The 18,859-nt window shown below is 40.3% G+C and overlaps 1 protein-coding gene across 1 annotated transcript in view; it reads left to right on the top strand.

Annotated features, from left to right (window-relative positions):
• Positions 1–18,859, top strand: part of uvrag.S (UV radiation resistance associated S homeolog) — a 66,548-nt gene that overhangs the window by 4,817 nt on the left and 42,872 nt on the right. The window contains 6 exon segments of the mRNA NM_001096777.1: positions 2,139–2,256; positions 4,552–4,586; positions 5,992–6,153; positions 8,022–8,096; positions 9,359–9,444; positions 17,545–17,650. Of these exon segments, the coding sequence (NP_001090246.1) occupies positions 2,139–2,256; positions 4,552–4,586; positions 5,992–6,153; positions 8,022–8,096; positions 9,359–9,444; positions 17,545–17,650 (582 nt within the window).

Raw genomic sequence — 18,859 nt, 5'->3', positions numbered from 1 at the left:
GCAGTGGGTCGGGTACCCGCGGGTTACCCGCAAAAACCTGCAGTACCCTGCGGGTTGCGTTTAGAAGTTCCAGCCGCGGGTCTTCTCAATATCGATATTCACTCCTTTCTTCTGCTCACGTCTACTTCCGATGACATCACTTCCGGTTTACAATGACAGCACTTCCTGTTTTACTCCTTTTCCCCCCTGATCACGTCTACTTCCGATGATGTCACTTCCGGTTTACAATGACAGCACTTCCTGATTCTTGATGGTCAGCGGGTCGCGAGTTCAGGTTGCGGATAAGGTACTTGCGGGTAGGGTCGGGTAGCGGGTCCAAGCGGGTAAGAATGCGGGTTGCGGGTCCGGGTTGCGGATTGTAGGTTGCGGGTACGGGTCAGTTCGGGTCCCAAAAAATGGACCCGCGCAGGACTCTATTTGCTGCTTCTATCTGCCATTTGCTGCTTCTATCTGCCATTTGCTGCTGCCTACTGCCCCTCTGACCTGTCCTTCCTGGCCTGCTGATGTTCTCTTTTAGTTTTCCAGCTCCATTGATTTCCATATGTCAGTGTTGCTGTTCTTGTGCATTCCCTCCTATAAGAGAGAGTCCAGGCTTGCAATTTTATACCATTACTAAGCCTTTAGGCACTGAATGTATAAGGACAGACTGACACTGCAGAGACAGACTGAGAAACCATTTCCTATTGATAAGGCCTAGTTCTTGTCCCTTTGAAATAGATTGAGAGTATTAAATTCTAGCAGGGGTTCACCCACATAGAGCTTCAAAGAATCCAGGGGAACAGGTTCTCTTTTGGAGTTTGACGCTGCTTTCCATGCCACAAACTACCTTTCTGCAATATCTCAGTCTGTCCATATGTACTCCAGAAACAGACTGCATTCACCTGGAGGGAGAATCCTCTCATATGAACTAATTCTTAGTAATACATTATAACTGCACTGTTATGTGCTCAGTCTTGTGTTTCATTTGTAACTATTAACTCCAATCACAAGTGCCTTATTATATATTATAAATAGCGTGTATTTGAACCAGTCATGTGATACAGCCTGTGAAATTCTTGTCTTTATTGCAAAGAGTTTGGGCAGTTCATGTGATTGCTTACATGCTGGATTAATATCCATGAATCCTCTGCTTTTTTATGACTTTCTTTTTCAGTCATTTTGCTAATTAACCCCAATAAAGCTGAGCTACATGGGGTTCTGCTTTTAAATACTGCTCTGTTATACAGATAGCTAGAATCTCAGCTGCCAAAAAGCAGGACAGTACTGCTGCTTACAATGGGGATCAGATAGGATCTGTGCAGCCACTGGGACAGAATGTTCTGTTATACAGATAGCTAGAATCTCAGCTGCCATAAAGCAGGACAGGACTGCTGCTTGCAATGGGGATCAGATAGGATCTGTGCAGCCACTGGGACAGAATGTTCTGTTATACAGATAGCTAGAATCTCAGCTGCCATAAAGCAGGACAGGACTGCTGCTTGCAATGGGGATCAGATAGGATCTGTGCAGCCACTGGGACAGAATGTTCTGTTATACAGATAGCTAGAATCTCAGCTGCCATAAAGCAGGACAGGACTGCTGCTTACAATGGGGATCAGATAAGATCTGTGCAGCCACTGGGACAGAATGTTCTGTTATACAGATAGCTAGAATCTCAGCTGCCATAAAGCAGGACAGGACTGCTGCTTACAATGGGGATCAGATAGGATCTGTGCAGCCACTGGGACAGAATGTTCTGTTATACAGATAGCTAGAATCTCAGCTGCCATAAAGCAGGACAGGACTGCTGCTTGCAATGGGGATCAGATAGGATCTGTGCAGCCACTGGGACAGAATGTTCTGTTATACAGATAGCTAGAATCTCAGCTGCCATAAAGCAGGACAGGACAGCTGCTTACAATGGGGATCAGATAGGATCTGTGCAGCCACTGGGACAGAATGTTCTGTTATACATATAGCTAGAATCTCAGCTGCCATAAAGCAGGACAGGACTGCTGCTTACAATGGGGATCAGATGGGATCTAATAGGACATTGCTCATTATATAATGTTTCTGTCTTTTTACTGGTGCATTTCTGACAAACCTGCAATATGAGATGAGTCTCTCACTTTACTTTATTACTTTCAATTTGTTTGCAGAGGCGTCTCCGTCACTTAAGGAACATTGCGGCTCGGAACATTGTGAATAAAAATGGATACAGACTCCTCGATACCTATTTCACCCTTCATTTGTGTGACGAGAAAAAGATTTACAAGGGTAGGAGGCGGCTTAAAAGAAAAACTTTGTTTTGTTACCTTGTTTGTCCAGTTTGGACTTTAAACTATTATCAGGTTATTGCTACCGGACAGTGGTTGGAGTGGAAGCCTGGACAGTGAATGGAGCGTGTCTTCAACAGAGAGCTTATTATTTATATATCTATCGGTTTCCTTGTTTTTAGGGGGGTTTATGACCCTCACAGTCTATTGAAGTACAGGGAAGCTCATGTATATATCCTATGCCCTCCCGAACTTCGCCACTTGCACGCTTAAAATTATTTTCGGTTCGCCGCACCTGTTCACGAAATGCAGAGTAGTGTGTTTGGTGGCCGTCATGTCTTGCTGCTTGACATCCCAAATCAATCCATGGTTGTTAGGGTAATTTGGACCTAGCAACCAGATTGCTGAAATTGCCATTGTCATCCAGAAGCATGCACAGTCTTAAAGGAGCAGTTCAATGTGAACATAAAAACGGGATAAATTGATAGCCTGTGCAAAATAAATAATGTTTCTAATATATTCACTTAGCCAAAAATGTAATGTATAAAGGCTGGAGTGAGTGGATGTGTAACATAATAGCCAGAACACTACTTCCTGCTTTTCAGCTCTCTAACTCTGAGTTAGTCAGTGATTATAAGGGGAGCCACATGGGACATAACTGTTCAGTGAGTTTGTAATTGATCCTCAGCATTCAGCTCAGATTCAAAAGCAACAGATACGACCCATGTGCACCCCCCTTAAGTCACTGATTGGTTACTGCCTGCTAACCAATCAGTGGAAAGCAAGAGAGCTGAAAAGCAGTAGTGTTCTGGCTATTATGTTACACATCCACTCACTCCTGCCTTTATACATTACATTTTTAGCTAACAAACTAGTAAATACATTTTTTACTTTGCACAGCCTATTTATTTACCCAGCTTTTATTTTTACACTGAACAATTCGTAAAAGCTCATTAGAGGGTACAATGATTTAGGGTGACGACACACAGGGGGTTATTTATAAATGCCCAAATGCCAAAAACTTTTTTTTTTTTTTAATATAAAATCTGAATTGTTAGTGGAAAAAAAAAATCCCTCAAATTTTTTGAAATTTTTTATACCCCAAGTCATCTCAGACCTACCGAGGTTGTGTATAAGTCAATGAGAGAGGTCCCTGTCCTATTTGGAATTTTCTGTGGTCTGCGCTGAAATTCGCTCAAAAATCCAACAACTCAAACTTTTCGGGCAAAAATACAAAAAATTCAGGCTTTTCAGGAAAAAGCCCGAAAAATCGAGTGTTTCGGGAAAAACTCTTGTGATTCAGATTTTGACTTTTTTTGTAAATAAGCTCCAATCGTGGATTTTAGTTTGGTTGGACATTTTAAATGAAATTACTTTAAATTCGGCCCAAAAATTAGGCCCAAAGAGCTACTTATCACGTCTACAAAATAGACAATAGAGATAATTTGCTGTGCTAAGACACTAAAAAAAAAAAAATTTAATTTTGAGCTATTTTTGTGTACTTCAACTAGGGAATAGTCCAAATTCCATTTGAAATTTATCATGTTCTGTCTCTTTAAAAATTCAACTTCGACCATTCACCATCTAAAACCTGCCGAATTGCTGTTTTAGGCTATGGGGGACCTCCTAGAACCTATTTGAAGTCAATTGGTGGACTTTGAAAAAACTAAGTTGTTTTTTTTGAAAATACTGCGAATTGAATTCGATCAAATACGATCTTACTTCGATTCGAATGATCGAATACAGCCTATGCCCTCGCAAAAAAAATACAAAATCTTAATAAATTTCCGTTGGTCTTTTTTTATTCAAATTTCAAAGTTATGGTAGTTCAAAAAAACTCCCATTACTTCGAAATTCGACCCTTGATAAATCTCCTCCTACATGTGTTTTAGCAGAGGCAATTCTCCGTAGTCTATGGCAGGGTATTTTGTGACATTCTGTAGCCATGTCTGCTACTAGTCGCAAAGCTCCGAATTACGGAAAGGCCGTCTCCCATAGACTCCATTATAATCAAATAATCCAAGTTTTAAAAATGATTTCCTTTTTCTGTGTAATAATAAAACAGTAGTTTGTACTTGATCCCAACTAAGATATAATTAATCCTTATTGGAGGCAAAACCAGCCTATTGGGTTTATTTAATGTTTACATGATTTTCTAGTAGACTTAAGGTATGAAGATCCATATTACAGAAAGATCCGTTATCCAGAAAAGTATATATGTGTATTTTACATTTTTGGTTAACATTTCTGAATAAAGAGAACTTGAGTAATTTGATTTGTTTTGTTTCTCTTCCAGAATTTTACAAGAGTGAAGTCGTAAAAGACTCTTTGGTAAGTCCGGTGTCTGAGACCTGGTGAATTTTTTTTCTTGTGATCTTTAAATAATTTAGCCCGACTCACCACCAATGAATTAAAATTAATCAACAATGATCTTTTTTTCCCCTCTTGTTGATTAAAATCATTTTAATTCAGGTTCAGAGTTTTTGAAGTGTTTTTTTTTTTTACTTGTATAAATGGAGACCTATCGATGCAACCAGTCAAATGTCCACTTTCATTGTTCTGCCTGGTTGCAAAGAAAAATCATTGATTGGTTGCTATGGGTTACAGCCCAGGCCTCTGTACAGAATATATACATAATTGTACATTATATAATGGGCTGTTTGTTTTCCAACACTTTTTTTAGTTCACTTGTTTTCAGATGTGTTAACCAGAAATAATACCCTTTTAAAGGACCAGTAACATAAAAAAATTGTTTTTACTTAACAAAAAAAAACCCACTAAGACACATTTAACTTTAATGTGGCTCTCGATTTCTCCTACCTGGCTATCTCCTATAGAAGGCAGGGAGGAGAAATTGAGCGCCGCACGGTGGATAGTCGCCACTTCTGAAGAGGAGCGCAAGCAGAGAATCAGTAAGTTATTTCTTAATAAAGACTTTGCGAATTTAAAGTTAAATGTGTCCTGGTGGTATTTTTTGTTAAGTAGAAACACATTTATTGAATTTTTATTTTTTTTTACGTTAGTGGTCCTTTAAAGACTTCCTATTTTCTATTTGTGACCATTTTTTTTCTAATATTAAAGTTTACATTTTCATTTTTCACCTTCTTATGTCTTTTTTGATCCATTTCTTATCCCTGCTGAGCAGAATTAATTAATTAAAGGCGGAATTCAAACAATCGGGGATGCCATTAGAAATCACAGGCCCATACGACAAGTTTCTGGGCCCCCTGGGCTATGTACCCTCCCACCACAGGCCCAGCGCCAGACCCTGCGCACCCCAACACTACAGTTATAAAAAGCCACACAAACAGCCTTCTGTTGCGGCTTCTTTGTTTTTTCTGTCCCTGCTTCATCATTCTTCTCTGTTGAGACTTTTTTATTCTTCTCTGTTGAGACTTCTTCATTCTTCTCCGTTGAGACTTCTTTATTCTTCTCTGTTGAGACTTCTTTATTCTTCTCTGTTGAGACTTCTTTATTCTTCTCTGTTGAGACTTCTTTATTCTTCTCTGTTGAGACTTCTTTATTCTTCTCTGTTGAGACTTCTTTATTCTTCTCTGTTGAGACTTCTTTATTCTTCTCTGTTGAGACTTTTTTATTCTTCTCTGTTGAGACTTCTTCATTCTTCTCCGTTGAGACTTCTTCATAAATCTTGACAGCGCTAAGATGATGATAACTATCACCCCTCTGTATATTTCAGACAAACAAAATAGTTCAAATTTGTACGTTTTCCTTGCAGAATCCAACATGGCGGAGCCTGGATTTCGGGCTGATTCCAGACCGCCTGGATACATCTGTATCGTGCTTTGTGGTGAGGATATGGGGTGGGAAGAATGATGTCTGTCGACTGCTGATCGAGTGGAAAGTGAATCTGGATGGACTCCGATACATAGGCCCACAGGTAGGTGTTGGCGCTTCTTGCACAGGATTTGTATAATGTGCTCGAGGAATATTGAAAACTATTGGGAGAATTCAAATTATGCTAAATTGGTTTCAAGAAGAAGGGTGCGGCACTACAGTCCTCTGCTGCCTCGCAGCGGCCGATTGTATTGATTTTTTTTTTTTTTTAGATTATATTTATCCTTTATTTATACAGCACTAATGTATTCCTTTTCATTGGTCCCTGCCTCATTGCAGTTTACAATCTAAGGTCCCTATCACATTCCCATCAGTCCCTGCCCCAGTGAGCTTACAATCTAAGGTCCCTATCACATTCCCATCAGTCCCTGCCCCAGTGCAGCTTACAGTCTAAGGTCTCTATCACGTTTCCAACAGTCCCTGCCCCAGTCTCGATCACATTCCCATCAGTCCCTGCTGATGTGGAGCTTGCAATCTAAGTTCCCTATCACATTCCCATCAGTCCCTGCCCCAGTGGAGCTTATAATCTAAGGTCCCTATCACATTCCCATCAGTCCCTGCTCCAGTGATCTTACAATCTAAGTTCCCTATCACATTCCCATCAGTCTCTGCCCCAGTGCAGTTTACAGTCTAAGGTCCCTATCACATTCCCATCAGTCCCTGCACCAGTGGAGCTTACAATCTAAGGTTCCTATCACATTCCCATCAGTCCCTGTACCAGTGAGCTTACAATCTAAGGTCCCTATCACATTCCCATCAGTCCCTGCCCCAGTGGAGCTTGCAATCTAAGGTCTCTATCACGTTTCCAACAGTCCCTGCCCCAGTCTCGATCACATTCCCATCAGTCCCTGCTGATGTGGAGCTTGCAATCTAAGTTCCCTATCACATTCCCATCAGTCCCTGTACCAGTGAGCTTACAATCTAAGGTCCCTATCACATTCCCATCAGTCCCTGCCCCAGTGGAGCTTGCAATCTAAGGTCTCTATCACGTTTCCAACAGTCCCTGCCCCAGTCTCGATCACATTCCCATCAGTCCCTGCTGATGTGGAGCTTGCAATCTAAGTTCCCTATCACATTCCCATCAGTCCCTGTACCAGTGAGCTTACAATCTAAGGTCCCTATCACATTCCCATCAGTCCCTGCCCCAGTGGAGCTTGCAATCTAAGGTCTCTATCACATTCCCATCAGTCCCTGCCCCAGTGAGCTTACAATCAAAGATCCCTATCACAGTTACACACACCGAGGCAGTTTTATCAGGAGCCAGTTAACCTGTCTATGTATTAGGGGTGTGGGAGGAAACCAGAGTACCCGCAGGAACCCACACAGACACAGAGAGAATATACACTATATACACTGTAGAATTACCTTTAGATTGTGTTGCATCTTGTGATTGTGTGCACACATTATTTCTCCCCCTCTGTGCTGTCTGTGCTCTCAGGTATAGTACAAGTATCACTTGGTGGCAGAATTGAAAACCTCAGTTCATCTCCTCAGACTTTCACCTAATCTCCAAGTTCAGTGCCGTTAATTCTCATTTTTTTTGGTGGCGTTGAAAGGGTGGATGCTGAGTTTAGCTTTTATTCTTTTTATTATTTGGTTTTCCCGTAACTTTCTATTAAGGCCTTCTCCAGTGCATCTCCCAGCCCTGCTATTTAAACTGCTAGCTTCATTGCCAGAATGCCACTCCCCCGAGGAACTGGTTGAGAACCTCTTAAATAACAAACTGGGGAAATGCAAAAAGGTTTCATTGTTCAAGGTCCACAAAGAATAAATCACAGAACAATTGACACTTGTCTCAAAAGTGCCACCATTGCCTCCATTGTACTACAAGTGAACTAGTCATTGAATCCTAGGCTCAGAATTTAACTCATTAATGTCTGTCTTACGCTGATGTGTTTGTCTTGTTTGCAGATCCATGCTTGTAACCCAAACGAAATCATTTTTGGCCTTAACGATGGGTATTACGGGGCAGCGTTTGAGAGCAAGGTAAGATACGCTGAACTTCCTCTATGTCTATTTATTTATTTATTAGGGTGTCCTAAGCCTTATTGCACCCCTTGAAGATAAGCATTCACTACTGTTAGGATTGCACAGAACCAGTGGCTGTAGCAAAATAATCCTCCAAATAGAATCCCAGTTTACCTGTTTAAATCTGGCTCCATGATCTGTGTCCCTGCAGCTGGAGTTGGAAACAGTAAAAGGGATGTAAAGGCAAAAATAAAATCCAATACAAATCTCTACACAGTCGCCGACTGCTCTACAGGGAAACAAACAAAGCTGCTTGAGTTCTGCATGGCTGGGAAGTAAGGCGGGGGGCTCCCCCTGCTGTTCATAAGTATTATTGTTTCCCTGCAGAGCAGTTAGGGACCGTCTGACAATTCCTATCCACAGCAGTAAATGAAGGGAGAATTTCACTGCATACAGTCAGGTTTCTTATAAAAACGATACTCATTTTTTAATTAAAGTATATTGAAGATAGGTTTCTTTTTCATTAAAGAAAGTAAAAATGGGATTTTATTTTTTTGACTTTACATGCCCTTTTACCCATTTGGTAAGAAGCTTGAACCCCTGTTTGAACCCCTTTAACTTTAACTGTGCCCCTATCAGGACACCTGCCTGCTCCTCCCCAGTGACCGCTCAGACAAACATATACAGGTATGGGATCTGTTATCCAGAAACCCAGCTCTGAATTACGGAGCGGTTATCTCCCATAGACTCCATTTTATCCAAATAATCCAAATGTTTTCTGCAATATGCAATAATAATACAGTAACTTGTACTTGATCCCAACTAAGATATAATTAATCCTTATTGGAAGCAAAACCAGCCTAATGGGTTTAATTAATGTTTATATGATTTTCTAGTAGACTTAAGGTATGAAGATCCAAATTACGGAAAGATCCATTTTCCGGAAAACCCCAGGTCCCGAGCATTATTGATAACAGGTCCTATAGCTGTATAAAAGATAAATGTACATGAGACCTAAAACTGCATTACAGCATTTATTGTGAGGGGCACACGGTGATCATAATTTATTTATAATAATGCTGTATTCTATTTATTAACTTACCAGCCCTTCGTTGGACTGAAGAATCATTTACTGTATATATACTGGGGACAGGCACCATATACAGTCTTTGGAGCCTTACCACTATAAAGATTATACACTCCTGCTGTGACAATGTTGCCTTTGTTTCTGAAAATCCCAAAAGATATTTATTTTCATCAATTTCTCTGATCTATTCCAGAATCATTCTGAGACTCGACGGAACAGCCATCTGCAAGTGGATCAGAGCACTGTTAGAAATTCCTATGGTGTCTTCTCTTTGCTAAGGTATGAGTCCTGAAAGTCTCTCTGTTTATCTCACATACATAATCCCTTACATCCTGCAGTGAAATCACTTTATAATATTTATTTCTTCCAACCCTTCCCTATCTAAGGTAATCTGTGTCCACCTGACTGTTTCTACAGTGTTTAATATTTATGAAAGTTACAAAATATGAGCAGCAATAAAGCAGGACAGAACTGCTGCTTACAATGGGGATCAGATAGGATCTGTGCAGTCACTGGGACAGAATGTTCTGTTATACAGATAGCTAGAATCTGAGCTGCCATAAAGCAGGACAGGACTGCTGCTTACAATGGGGATCAGATAGGATCTGTGCAGCCACTGGGACAGAATGTTCTGTTATACAGATAGCTAGAATCTCAGCTGCCATAAAGCAGGACAGGACTGCTGCTTACAATGGGGATCAGATAGGATCTGTGCAGCCACTGGGACAGAATGTTCTGTTATACAGATAGCTAGAATCTCAGCTGCCATAAAGCAGGACAGGACTGCTGCTTACAATGGGTATCAGATAGGAATCTGTGCAGCCACTGGACAGAATGTTCTGTTATACAGATAGCTAGAATCTCAGCTGCCATAAAGCAGGACAGGACTGCTGCTTACAATGGGGATCAGATAGGATCTGTGCAGCCACTGGGACAGAATGTTCTGTTATACAGATAGCTAGAATCTGAGCTGCCATAAAGCAGGACAGGACTGCTGCTTACAATGGGGATCAGATAGGATCTGTGCAGCCACTGGGACAGAATGTTCTGTTATACAGATAGCTAGAATCTCAGCTGCCATAAAGCAGGACAGGTGTCTCTCTCTCTCTCTCTCTCTCTCTCTCTCTCTCTCTCTCTCTCTCTCTCTCTCTCTCTCTCTCTCTCTCTCTCTCTCTCTCTCTCTCTCTCTCTCTCTCTCTCTCTCTCTCTCTCCTCTCTCTCTCTCTCTCTCTCTCTCTCTCTCTCTCTCTCTCTCTCTCTCTCTCTCTCTCTCTCTCTCTCTCTCTCTCTCTCTTATGGATGTGAAGTCTGGGATGTGACAGCAGATTTTCTGGAAGTGGGGGTCCCTCAGTGCTGAGTATTTGGGGGAATGTAGCAGGAGGTGGGCACTCAGTCTGTACATACTCAGGATCTGTCTGTCTTTGGGGTTCTGTAGCCTTCCCAGAGATGAGGCCAGTCTGCACTCTTTCTCTCTCTCTCTCTCCCTCTGAATTATCTTCTTACAGCCACTAGATGGGGGTATTGTACTTGGTAACGGTATTGATAGCGGTCAGAAAAATATTGCGGTTATCCTAATTTTTAGCAGCTCATAAAAATTGTTTCAGTTAAGCCTAACAATACAATACAAACATATGAGACTATAGTACAGGTATGGGACCTGTTAGCCAGAATGCTTGGGATTTTGGGTATTCCGGATAATTGATCTTTCTGTAATTGGTATCGTCATACCTTAAATCTACTAGAAAATCATATAAACATTAAATAATCCCAATAGTCTGGTTTTGCCTCCAATAAGGATTAATTATATCTTAGTTGGGATCAAGTACAAGCCACTGTTTTATTATTATACAGAAAAAGCTAATAATTTTTAAACATTTGGATTATTTGGATAAAATGGAATGGTCTATGGGAGACAGCCTTTCCGTAACTCAAAGTATTCTGGATAATGGGTTTCCTGATAACAGATCCCCTACCTGTATACCTAAAGGATTTATATTAAAAAGCGAAAGAGAAAGAGAATTCCTCTTTCTCAGCTCTCACTGTAATAAAAAAAAAACCTTCCGAATATTTAGACAGAACCTCCTTTCTGCTAATCAGAATGGGTGCCCACGTGTCAGCTGGAAGGTGCTACTGGATCATATCCCCTTAACTGTCTCTTCTCCAGTGTAACCAATCCCAACTTGTCTTTCCCCATAACTGATCCCTTCCATTCCCTTTATCAGCTTAGTCGCTCTTCTCTGTACTTTTTCTATTTCATTACTGTCCCTTTAAAGGATAAGTAAACCATTAAAATAAGTGAATGTAAAATTGATGAGGGGGCTATTCTAAGCACTTTTGTAATGTACATTCATTATTTATTTTGTTTTAATTCCAAGATATTAAGGGATACATATACTGTTAATATGAATGAATTTTGTTACAACAGCGCCACCTGCTGGTCAGTTTCCCACCAGTCTGACCAGCAAGTAGTCAAGGAAGTTGTCAGGAGAAAGAAAGAGGCTGATGTTCTTCTGCTTAGGAAAGATGTGAGAAAGGTTTCTAATTTTATTCCTAAGCAGAAGAACATCAGAGCAGCCTCTTTCTTTCTCCTGACAACTTCCTTGACATCCTTCGGCACGTTTTGAAGAATGTGGGGTTTTCCATCTAATATAGACATCCATACTATAAGTCTACTTATAGTAGACGGAATCCACGTTTGGGATTCGCCCTTTATGAAAGATTTGGCCGAATACCAAACTGAATCCCAATCCTAATATGCATATGCAAATTAGGGACAGAAATGGAAAAAGTGGAATTTTTTTTTTATTTTTGTGATGAAAAATCATGTGATTTCCATTCCTGCCCCTAATTTGCATTTACAAATTAGGATTCCGTTCGGCCAGGCACAAGGATTCGGGCCGAATCCAAATCCTGCTGAAAAAGGCCTAATATCAAACGGAGTCCTGGATTCGGTGCATCCCTACTAACAATATTTGAACCAGAAAAAAAGAGCTTTCAGATTAAGGGATAATACAATTTATTTGTGCAACAAGTGAAGCAACGTTTCAGGCTTGACCAGCCCTTAATCAAGCTCAAATAAATTGTATTTTCACTATATTGCAGTGCTGCTGAAATATGTTTTAAAATATGGACCAGACCTGAGGAGACAGTCAACCAACGCTACAATAAGCAGTGAGGAGATTGTGTTGCACTACTTTGTGTGTTGTGTTTTTTTTTTTTATATGATTAAGGGGTTTTCCATTCACACCCTGTTATCATTTCTGCTTTCTAATTCCACCCCTCTGTACTTCACAGACCAGCTGCGGAACTGTTATAATGTCTATTAACCTCCACTGCACTTGAGTTCTTGCAATATTTTGATTTTACACAAACCCGTTCCTTATGTGCCATATATTAATAGACTGAACTTATCACATTTCTCTTTCGACGCACGTTTTTTATATCCATTGGCTCTTTTATGATTGCGGCATGTTCCACCTGACCCATTAGAAGCATGAAGTTTACGGGTCTTCTTATTCATAGAGCAATAAATCCAGGCAAAAAGGACGTGTGATCTTGGGCAGCTCTCTTCCTTCTTAAATTAGTTATGAAGAAGTTTGGAAATTATAGATGTGCTGTTAAAAGAACCCTTAAAACGAACTTATTTTATGTGAGGTTTTTTTTTTTTTTATATATATATTCGAGGTCAGCAAAGCCTTGAGATGGTTCCTGGACCATATGCTGGTTTAGTGTTCCTTTAATCATGCCAAAAAATGTGGCCTTGCTAAAATTCACATCTAAATGGAAAGCTTCAGAGGTATCTTTCATTTTCCGAAGTTCTAGAAAGCATTCCATAGATGTTCACTTTGGTTTTCATCTATTCAGAAGTTTAATTGCATATAAGCCACCAGGAGAAGTAAATGAAGATATAATTCTCTGCCTATAGGATATCTTCCTCCCTCTCCGCTGTCCTGGAATGTTATGGTTTGCATGCACTTAATTGTTTTCTCGAGTTCTAACATTCTGGGTGCATTTGCTTGCACATTCTAGAAGTCTCTTTTAGAAGTCCTTCTTTGCTTCAAGGTTAGTGAAGAGGCTTAGACTTAAAACTTAACCCACATTCCATCACTGTTCTTAGTAATGCTGAAAGCCTTCAGCTTGGGGTAACTGCACAGGTCCTGAGCCAAGGGCATTGTGGAAGAGGAGAATAGAAGACCCAGTTGTTGAGTACTCAACCCTTTAGAGATAGACCTAAAACTTCTAGACACAGGAAAACTATCAGACTTCCTCTGCTTCACTTGAATGATGTATGGGCTTTATCACCTGATCCATCACTAAGCTCAGTTCAGAAAGCTTTTAGCTTGGAGCTTTAGAATGGGCATCATGGAAGAGCAGATTGGAACACAGTACTGCAGGAGTACACACCACTTTATAGTGGTGGTTAGAATGAAGCCTGAAGCTCTTCTTCCATGGATTAGAGCTTATCCAATGTCAGTTTTACATTTAGCATTTAATAAGTTGATGTTCTCATTCAGCCACTCCAGCGATCAGTACAAGATCCTTACCTCTGAGCTTGTTCAATGCAATTAAAACTCAACATTGATTCAAGGCTGTACAGTACAGTGGGCAAACCCTACCTATTTTGAGAACCTTCAGATCAAATTAACTTTCACTGATCACCTATTTGCACCATTTATACTTTGGGGGGGGGAGGAATTGGACTTTTGTTTCAGAGAACAGATAAAGCAAAGTACAGCTATGGGACCTGTTATTTAAAATGCCCAGGACCTAGAGTTTTTCTGATAAGGGTTTTTTCCATCACTTGGTGCAATACTTATCTAAGGCAGTTGCAAGTAATTTCAATCTTACAAACTCTAAATTAAGATTTGGTCATCTACAAGCTGGTCTGGTAAGCTTTCAGAGTTGAGGCTTCTCTTCACTTCTTCTCTGGCCAACATGATACATTGAAGTTCATAATCCTGCAACCACCGCTATACATTGGTTGTAGTGATGTGTGGGTCACGAAAAACTCAACCCACACCCAACTCTAAACCACAAAATGTTACCATTGTAGGACGCACAGCCAACCCGTTCCTGCGTTTTCTCGCCTTCTACGCTACTTCTGTGCACTCATCTGGTTCCAAGACATGGAATCTTCAGGAACAGTGTAAGATTGTATTTCCCCATTGTGACTCGTACCCAAACCTGACCTGCAATAGTTGCACAAATGTCAACCCAAACTAGCCCAACCAGTGGTCAACCCTCACATCATTAATTGAGCAGTGTTGGTGGACCACCATATGTATGGGCAGCGTAAGAGAAATCTGTAGGCAACATGTGGCTGTACACCTCTACTAACATTTCAGCTTTTTGGGAGGCTAAATGACCCTTTGATATTTCAGACATCCCCTAAAAATGAGAATTGGTGGATAAAACTGTACCTCTGGCAGGATTGGTTTCGCTTGGTGACTCTGGAGAATGTTTTTTTGTTTTGTATTTATTTTTTCCATTCATTACAGGGAATTGCAATATGATATAACACACCTGTGCACACATTCCATTGATTATTTCATGTGTTTCTATGATGGATTTTCAATCATCGCTGATGCCATTTAGCCACTTAATTGCATTAAACACTTGTAGCCAACCTGGAACCTCACACATGCTTTGATTTGTAGCCTGCGCCTGAGTGAAGCCTCTTCCACCGTTAAATATTTGTGCCGTAGGCTGGTCTCCTAAGCCGGGAAGATTTGTGCTGCTCCTTCCTGACTGAATACCTGTCACTGATGCAATCATTATTGATATCCCCAGATCTTTACCCTAAGCCTCATGACTCTCATAGGAAGCTCCCCCTGTACAATAAGCTGTTTTCTTGATGGTTCAGTGCAGCCCGATGTGGTTGACTGAAGAAGTTAGAGCCACATGCTTTATGATGGTTTATATTAAGCCTTTATCTCAGTACATTTGTTAGGAAGAATGTTTAATAACTTCTAACAAGCTCTCTTAGAAAGAACATGTGTTTTTATTTTCTCCCGGCATCATTACTTTTTCTTCTAAGCAGTGCCTGCTGGAGTTTTTTTTTTTTTTTAACAGAGCATTTAATAGAATATATTCCCAGTTTAAAAGCATTGTTTAATTTCTCTTATAGAGACAAAAAAATGTTTTAAGTATACTGCCAGAAGACCCTTGCATTGTTTCATGCTTATGCCACATGTAACCTCTTTAAATGGATCCTGTCATGAGAAAACATGTTTTTGTTTTTTTTCAAAACACATCAGTTAATAGTGCTGCTCCAGCAGACGTCTGCACTGAAATCCGTTTTTCAAACGAGCAAACTGATTTTTTTTTTTTTTATATTTAATTCTGAAATCTGTCATAGGGCTAGACATATTGCCAGTTTCCCAGGTGTCCCCAGTCATGTGACTTGTGCTCTGATAAACTTCAGTCACTCTTTACTGCTATACTGCAAGTTGGAGTGATATCACCGTCCTCCCCCCCAGCAGCCTAACAACAGAACAATGGAAAGGTAACCAGATAATCGCTCCCTGGTAGATCTAAGAACAGCACTCAATAGTAAAATCCAGGTCCCACTGAGACACATTCAGTTACATTGAGTAGGAGAAACAACAGCCTGTCAGAAAGCAATTCCATCCTAAAGTGCTGGCTCTTTCTGAAATCACATGACCAGGCAAAATGACCTGAGATGCACCTACACACCAATATTACAACTAAATACACTTGCTGGGTTAGGAGTGAAATTTTACATGGTAGAGTGAATTATTTGCAGTGTCATTTAGGAATAAAAACGACACCATAAAAATCGAGACAGAATCCCATTAATATACAAATTCTTATTGAAAGCTAGCATGTTTCATACACTAGAATTGGCCCCAAAGATTTCCCATAAATGCTCCATAGCTAACCAGTGTCTGGATGCTTTGTTAGACAAGATGGTTAATTTTCTTTTCCGTGAATATGTTATTGTCATCTATATCATTCTAAGCATCCATAAATATGGAAAAGGCAGAGGTTTTGCTCATTCTCATTCTGAAACCAAGGATATTAATATGAAGCTCATCCTGCCTTGACTGGTAATACATTCTCTAGCCGCGTGGGATGGCTTTCCATTCGATATTGAGGCATTGTTGCTGGGAGTTGCTTACATTCAGCCGCAAGAGCATTAGTAAGATTGGGCGATGAGATTAGTGATGAGTATCAGGCTTGGACTCAACATTCTAATTTATCCTATAAGAGATTAGTTCAAGTGAGGTCAAGGCTAAGCATGGTATTAAAGCTGTAGCCTAAAGGTTTCCATGTAATGGATCCAGATGCCCCAGACCATTATTTTTACTTCTTCAAACTTTAAGGGATCCTGTCATCAGAAAACATGTATTTTTCAAAACACATCAGTTAATAGTGCTACTCCAGCAGAATTCTGCACTGAAATCCATTTCTCAAAAGAGCAAACAGATTTTTTTATATTCAATTTTGAAATCTGACATGGGGCCAGACATTTTGTCAATTTTCCAGCTGCCCCTGGTCATGTGACTTGTGCCTGCACTTTAGGAGAGAAATGCTTTCTGGCAGGCTGCTGTTTTTCCTTCTCAATGTAACTGAATGTGTCTCAGTGGGACATGGGTTTTTACTATTGAGTGTTGTTCTTAGATCTACCAGGCAGCTGTTATCTTGTGTTAGGGAGCTGCTATCTGGTTACCTTCCCATTGTTCTTTTGTTTGGCTGCTGGGGGGGGGGAGGGAGGGGGTGATATCACTCTAACTTGCAGTACAGCAGTAAAGAGTGATTGAAGTTTATCACAGCACAAGTCACATGACTTGGGGCAGCTGGGAAATTTACAATATGTCTAGCCCCATGTCAGATTTCAAAATTGAATATAGAAAAATCTGTTTGCTCTTTTGAGAAATGGATTTCAGTGCAGAATTCTGCTGGAGCAGCACTATTAACTGATTTATTTTGAATTTTTTTTCCCCATGACAGTATCCCTTTAACCATCAACATTACAAATTCAGGCAGGAGCCGTTCTCCTGGTATCTACCAAACCAGACAACTGCCAGATGAAGAATTGTGGTACCTCAGTTCCCTCTGCTCTAAAGGTCAATGGAGATGATCTCCGCACCACTCCAGCCAACACTTGGCATAGCACATGGTGAAATAATGTGCAACTGCTCACCCCTAGAGAAAGCCATGCTCCCAAAGAATAGTTCTTGTCGTGACATTGCTTCCAGAGAAATTGATTTATGATTGGCCAACATAATCCATGTGTATTTTTACGGAAAAAAAAATAGTGTTCCTGCTCTGGGCATTACATTATGTTACATTATCTAGAAACATGCCTTTTAATTTTCCCTGACCAATTTGGAATTTTTTTGTTTTCACTTTCAGACTCCACCGGGCTCAATGTGCAATCAAACAAACGCAAGTGACCGTTCTAAAAATTGGAAAAGAGATTGAAGAAAAACTGCGAATGACCTCTTCTAGCAACGAGCTGGTAATTGTTATTGTTCTACCTTGGCAACAGAAATCAGTGTTGTTCCTATGGAAGATTGTTACCCAGGCAAATTAAGGCAGCCAGAGTTGGGGTGGCATGTATAGGAGAGCTATGGTCTTTATTGGCTGGGAAATTTATCTCATATAGTGGCTGGAACAAGGAAACTGTAAGAATCTGGCTAATAATTTATGTATTCAGCAGGTCTTGGGCAGACCTAACTGCACCTACAACTCCTCTACTCCAGCTACATCCAACATGCCACTCCTAGCTCAACCCCCTCCTCACTCATGCCTGTCGTCCCCTCCGGTGTATAGACAGGTTGGGTGTAGATATAATAAGTTATGGCAATACATTGGGTCATGTTGGAAAAGAATTGGCAGAAGGCGGGTAAGGGTCGGACGTGAGTCGACAATTTGTCATTTTGCAAATCACTAGTCTTACTCATAGATGAGTCCTAACACTAGAGTCAAAGATTTGCCTCTTCTGTGTCTCAGGTTTACAGATATGGAGGATCTTAATTATATTAGCTATTGTGAAGCACCATGGAGGTAAGATTATATGTAAAAAGAAAATGCTTTCAATTGCACTCAAGAAATAATAAAAACTCTAGTTCTGTGTGTTGACCTCTTGATGAATGCAGGGTCAATCCAAAAAACGTGTAGTTCAGGAGCCTTAAATATAGAAACGTGGTTTGAATAAATGTCACTTCTCTTGTTGGGGATGCTCTTGGTTCTTTCATGGACAATTAGAATGATACCTTCACAGAGTACAAGCCAATAGAGTTCTGTTTGCAGTACTTTACCTCCATTGCTGAGGCCCTCCGGGCATTTCTGATGCCGTACATTTTATAAGTTTTGGATTGTGTAAGTAAAGGTATGTGTTGCTTTTCTTTAGAGCTAATGGAACGTGTATATGTATATCAGCTGGGATGAATTTGGTTTCATGTAAAATACGGATGGCTGGAAAGCTACGAATACATTAAAACCATATTTTCATATAATTGAATAATATACCAAATGCAGTTATGTAGTTAAGTGTGAAATCGGTGAAGTCTCACATCTCCTGTGTGAACTGCTGCTGAATATGTATTGTATTACGCAGATCCCTGATATGCCTCTTCTAAGGGTCATGTTTCTGATCCATAGAGACTTGATTTCCAACATGCTGTATGCAAAAAAACTAGTTTACAATACCAAATCAGTCCACTCT

This window comes from Xenopus laevis, chromosome 2S, assembly GCF_017654675.1.
Source record: "Xenopus laevis strain J_2021 chromosome 2S, Xenopus_laevis_v10.1, whole genome shotgun sequence".
Classification (NCBI taxonomy): Eukaryota; Metazoa; Chordata; class Amphibia; order Anura; family Pipidae; genus Xenopus; species Xenopus laevis.
Note: the sequence above shows the minus strand (reverse complement) of the source record. Positions and strands in the feature narration are given on the sequence as shown.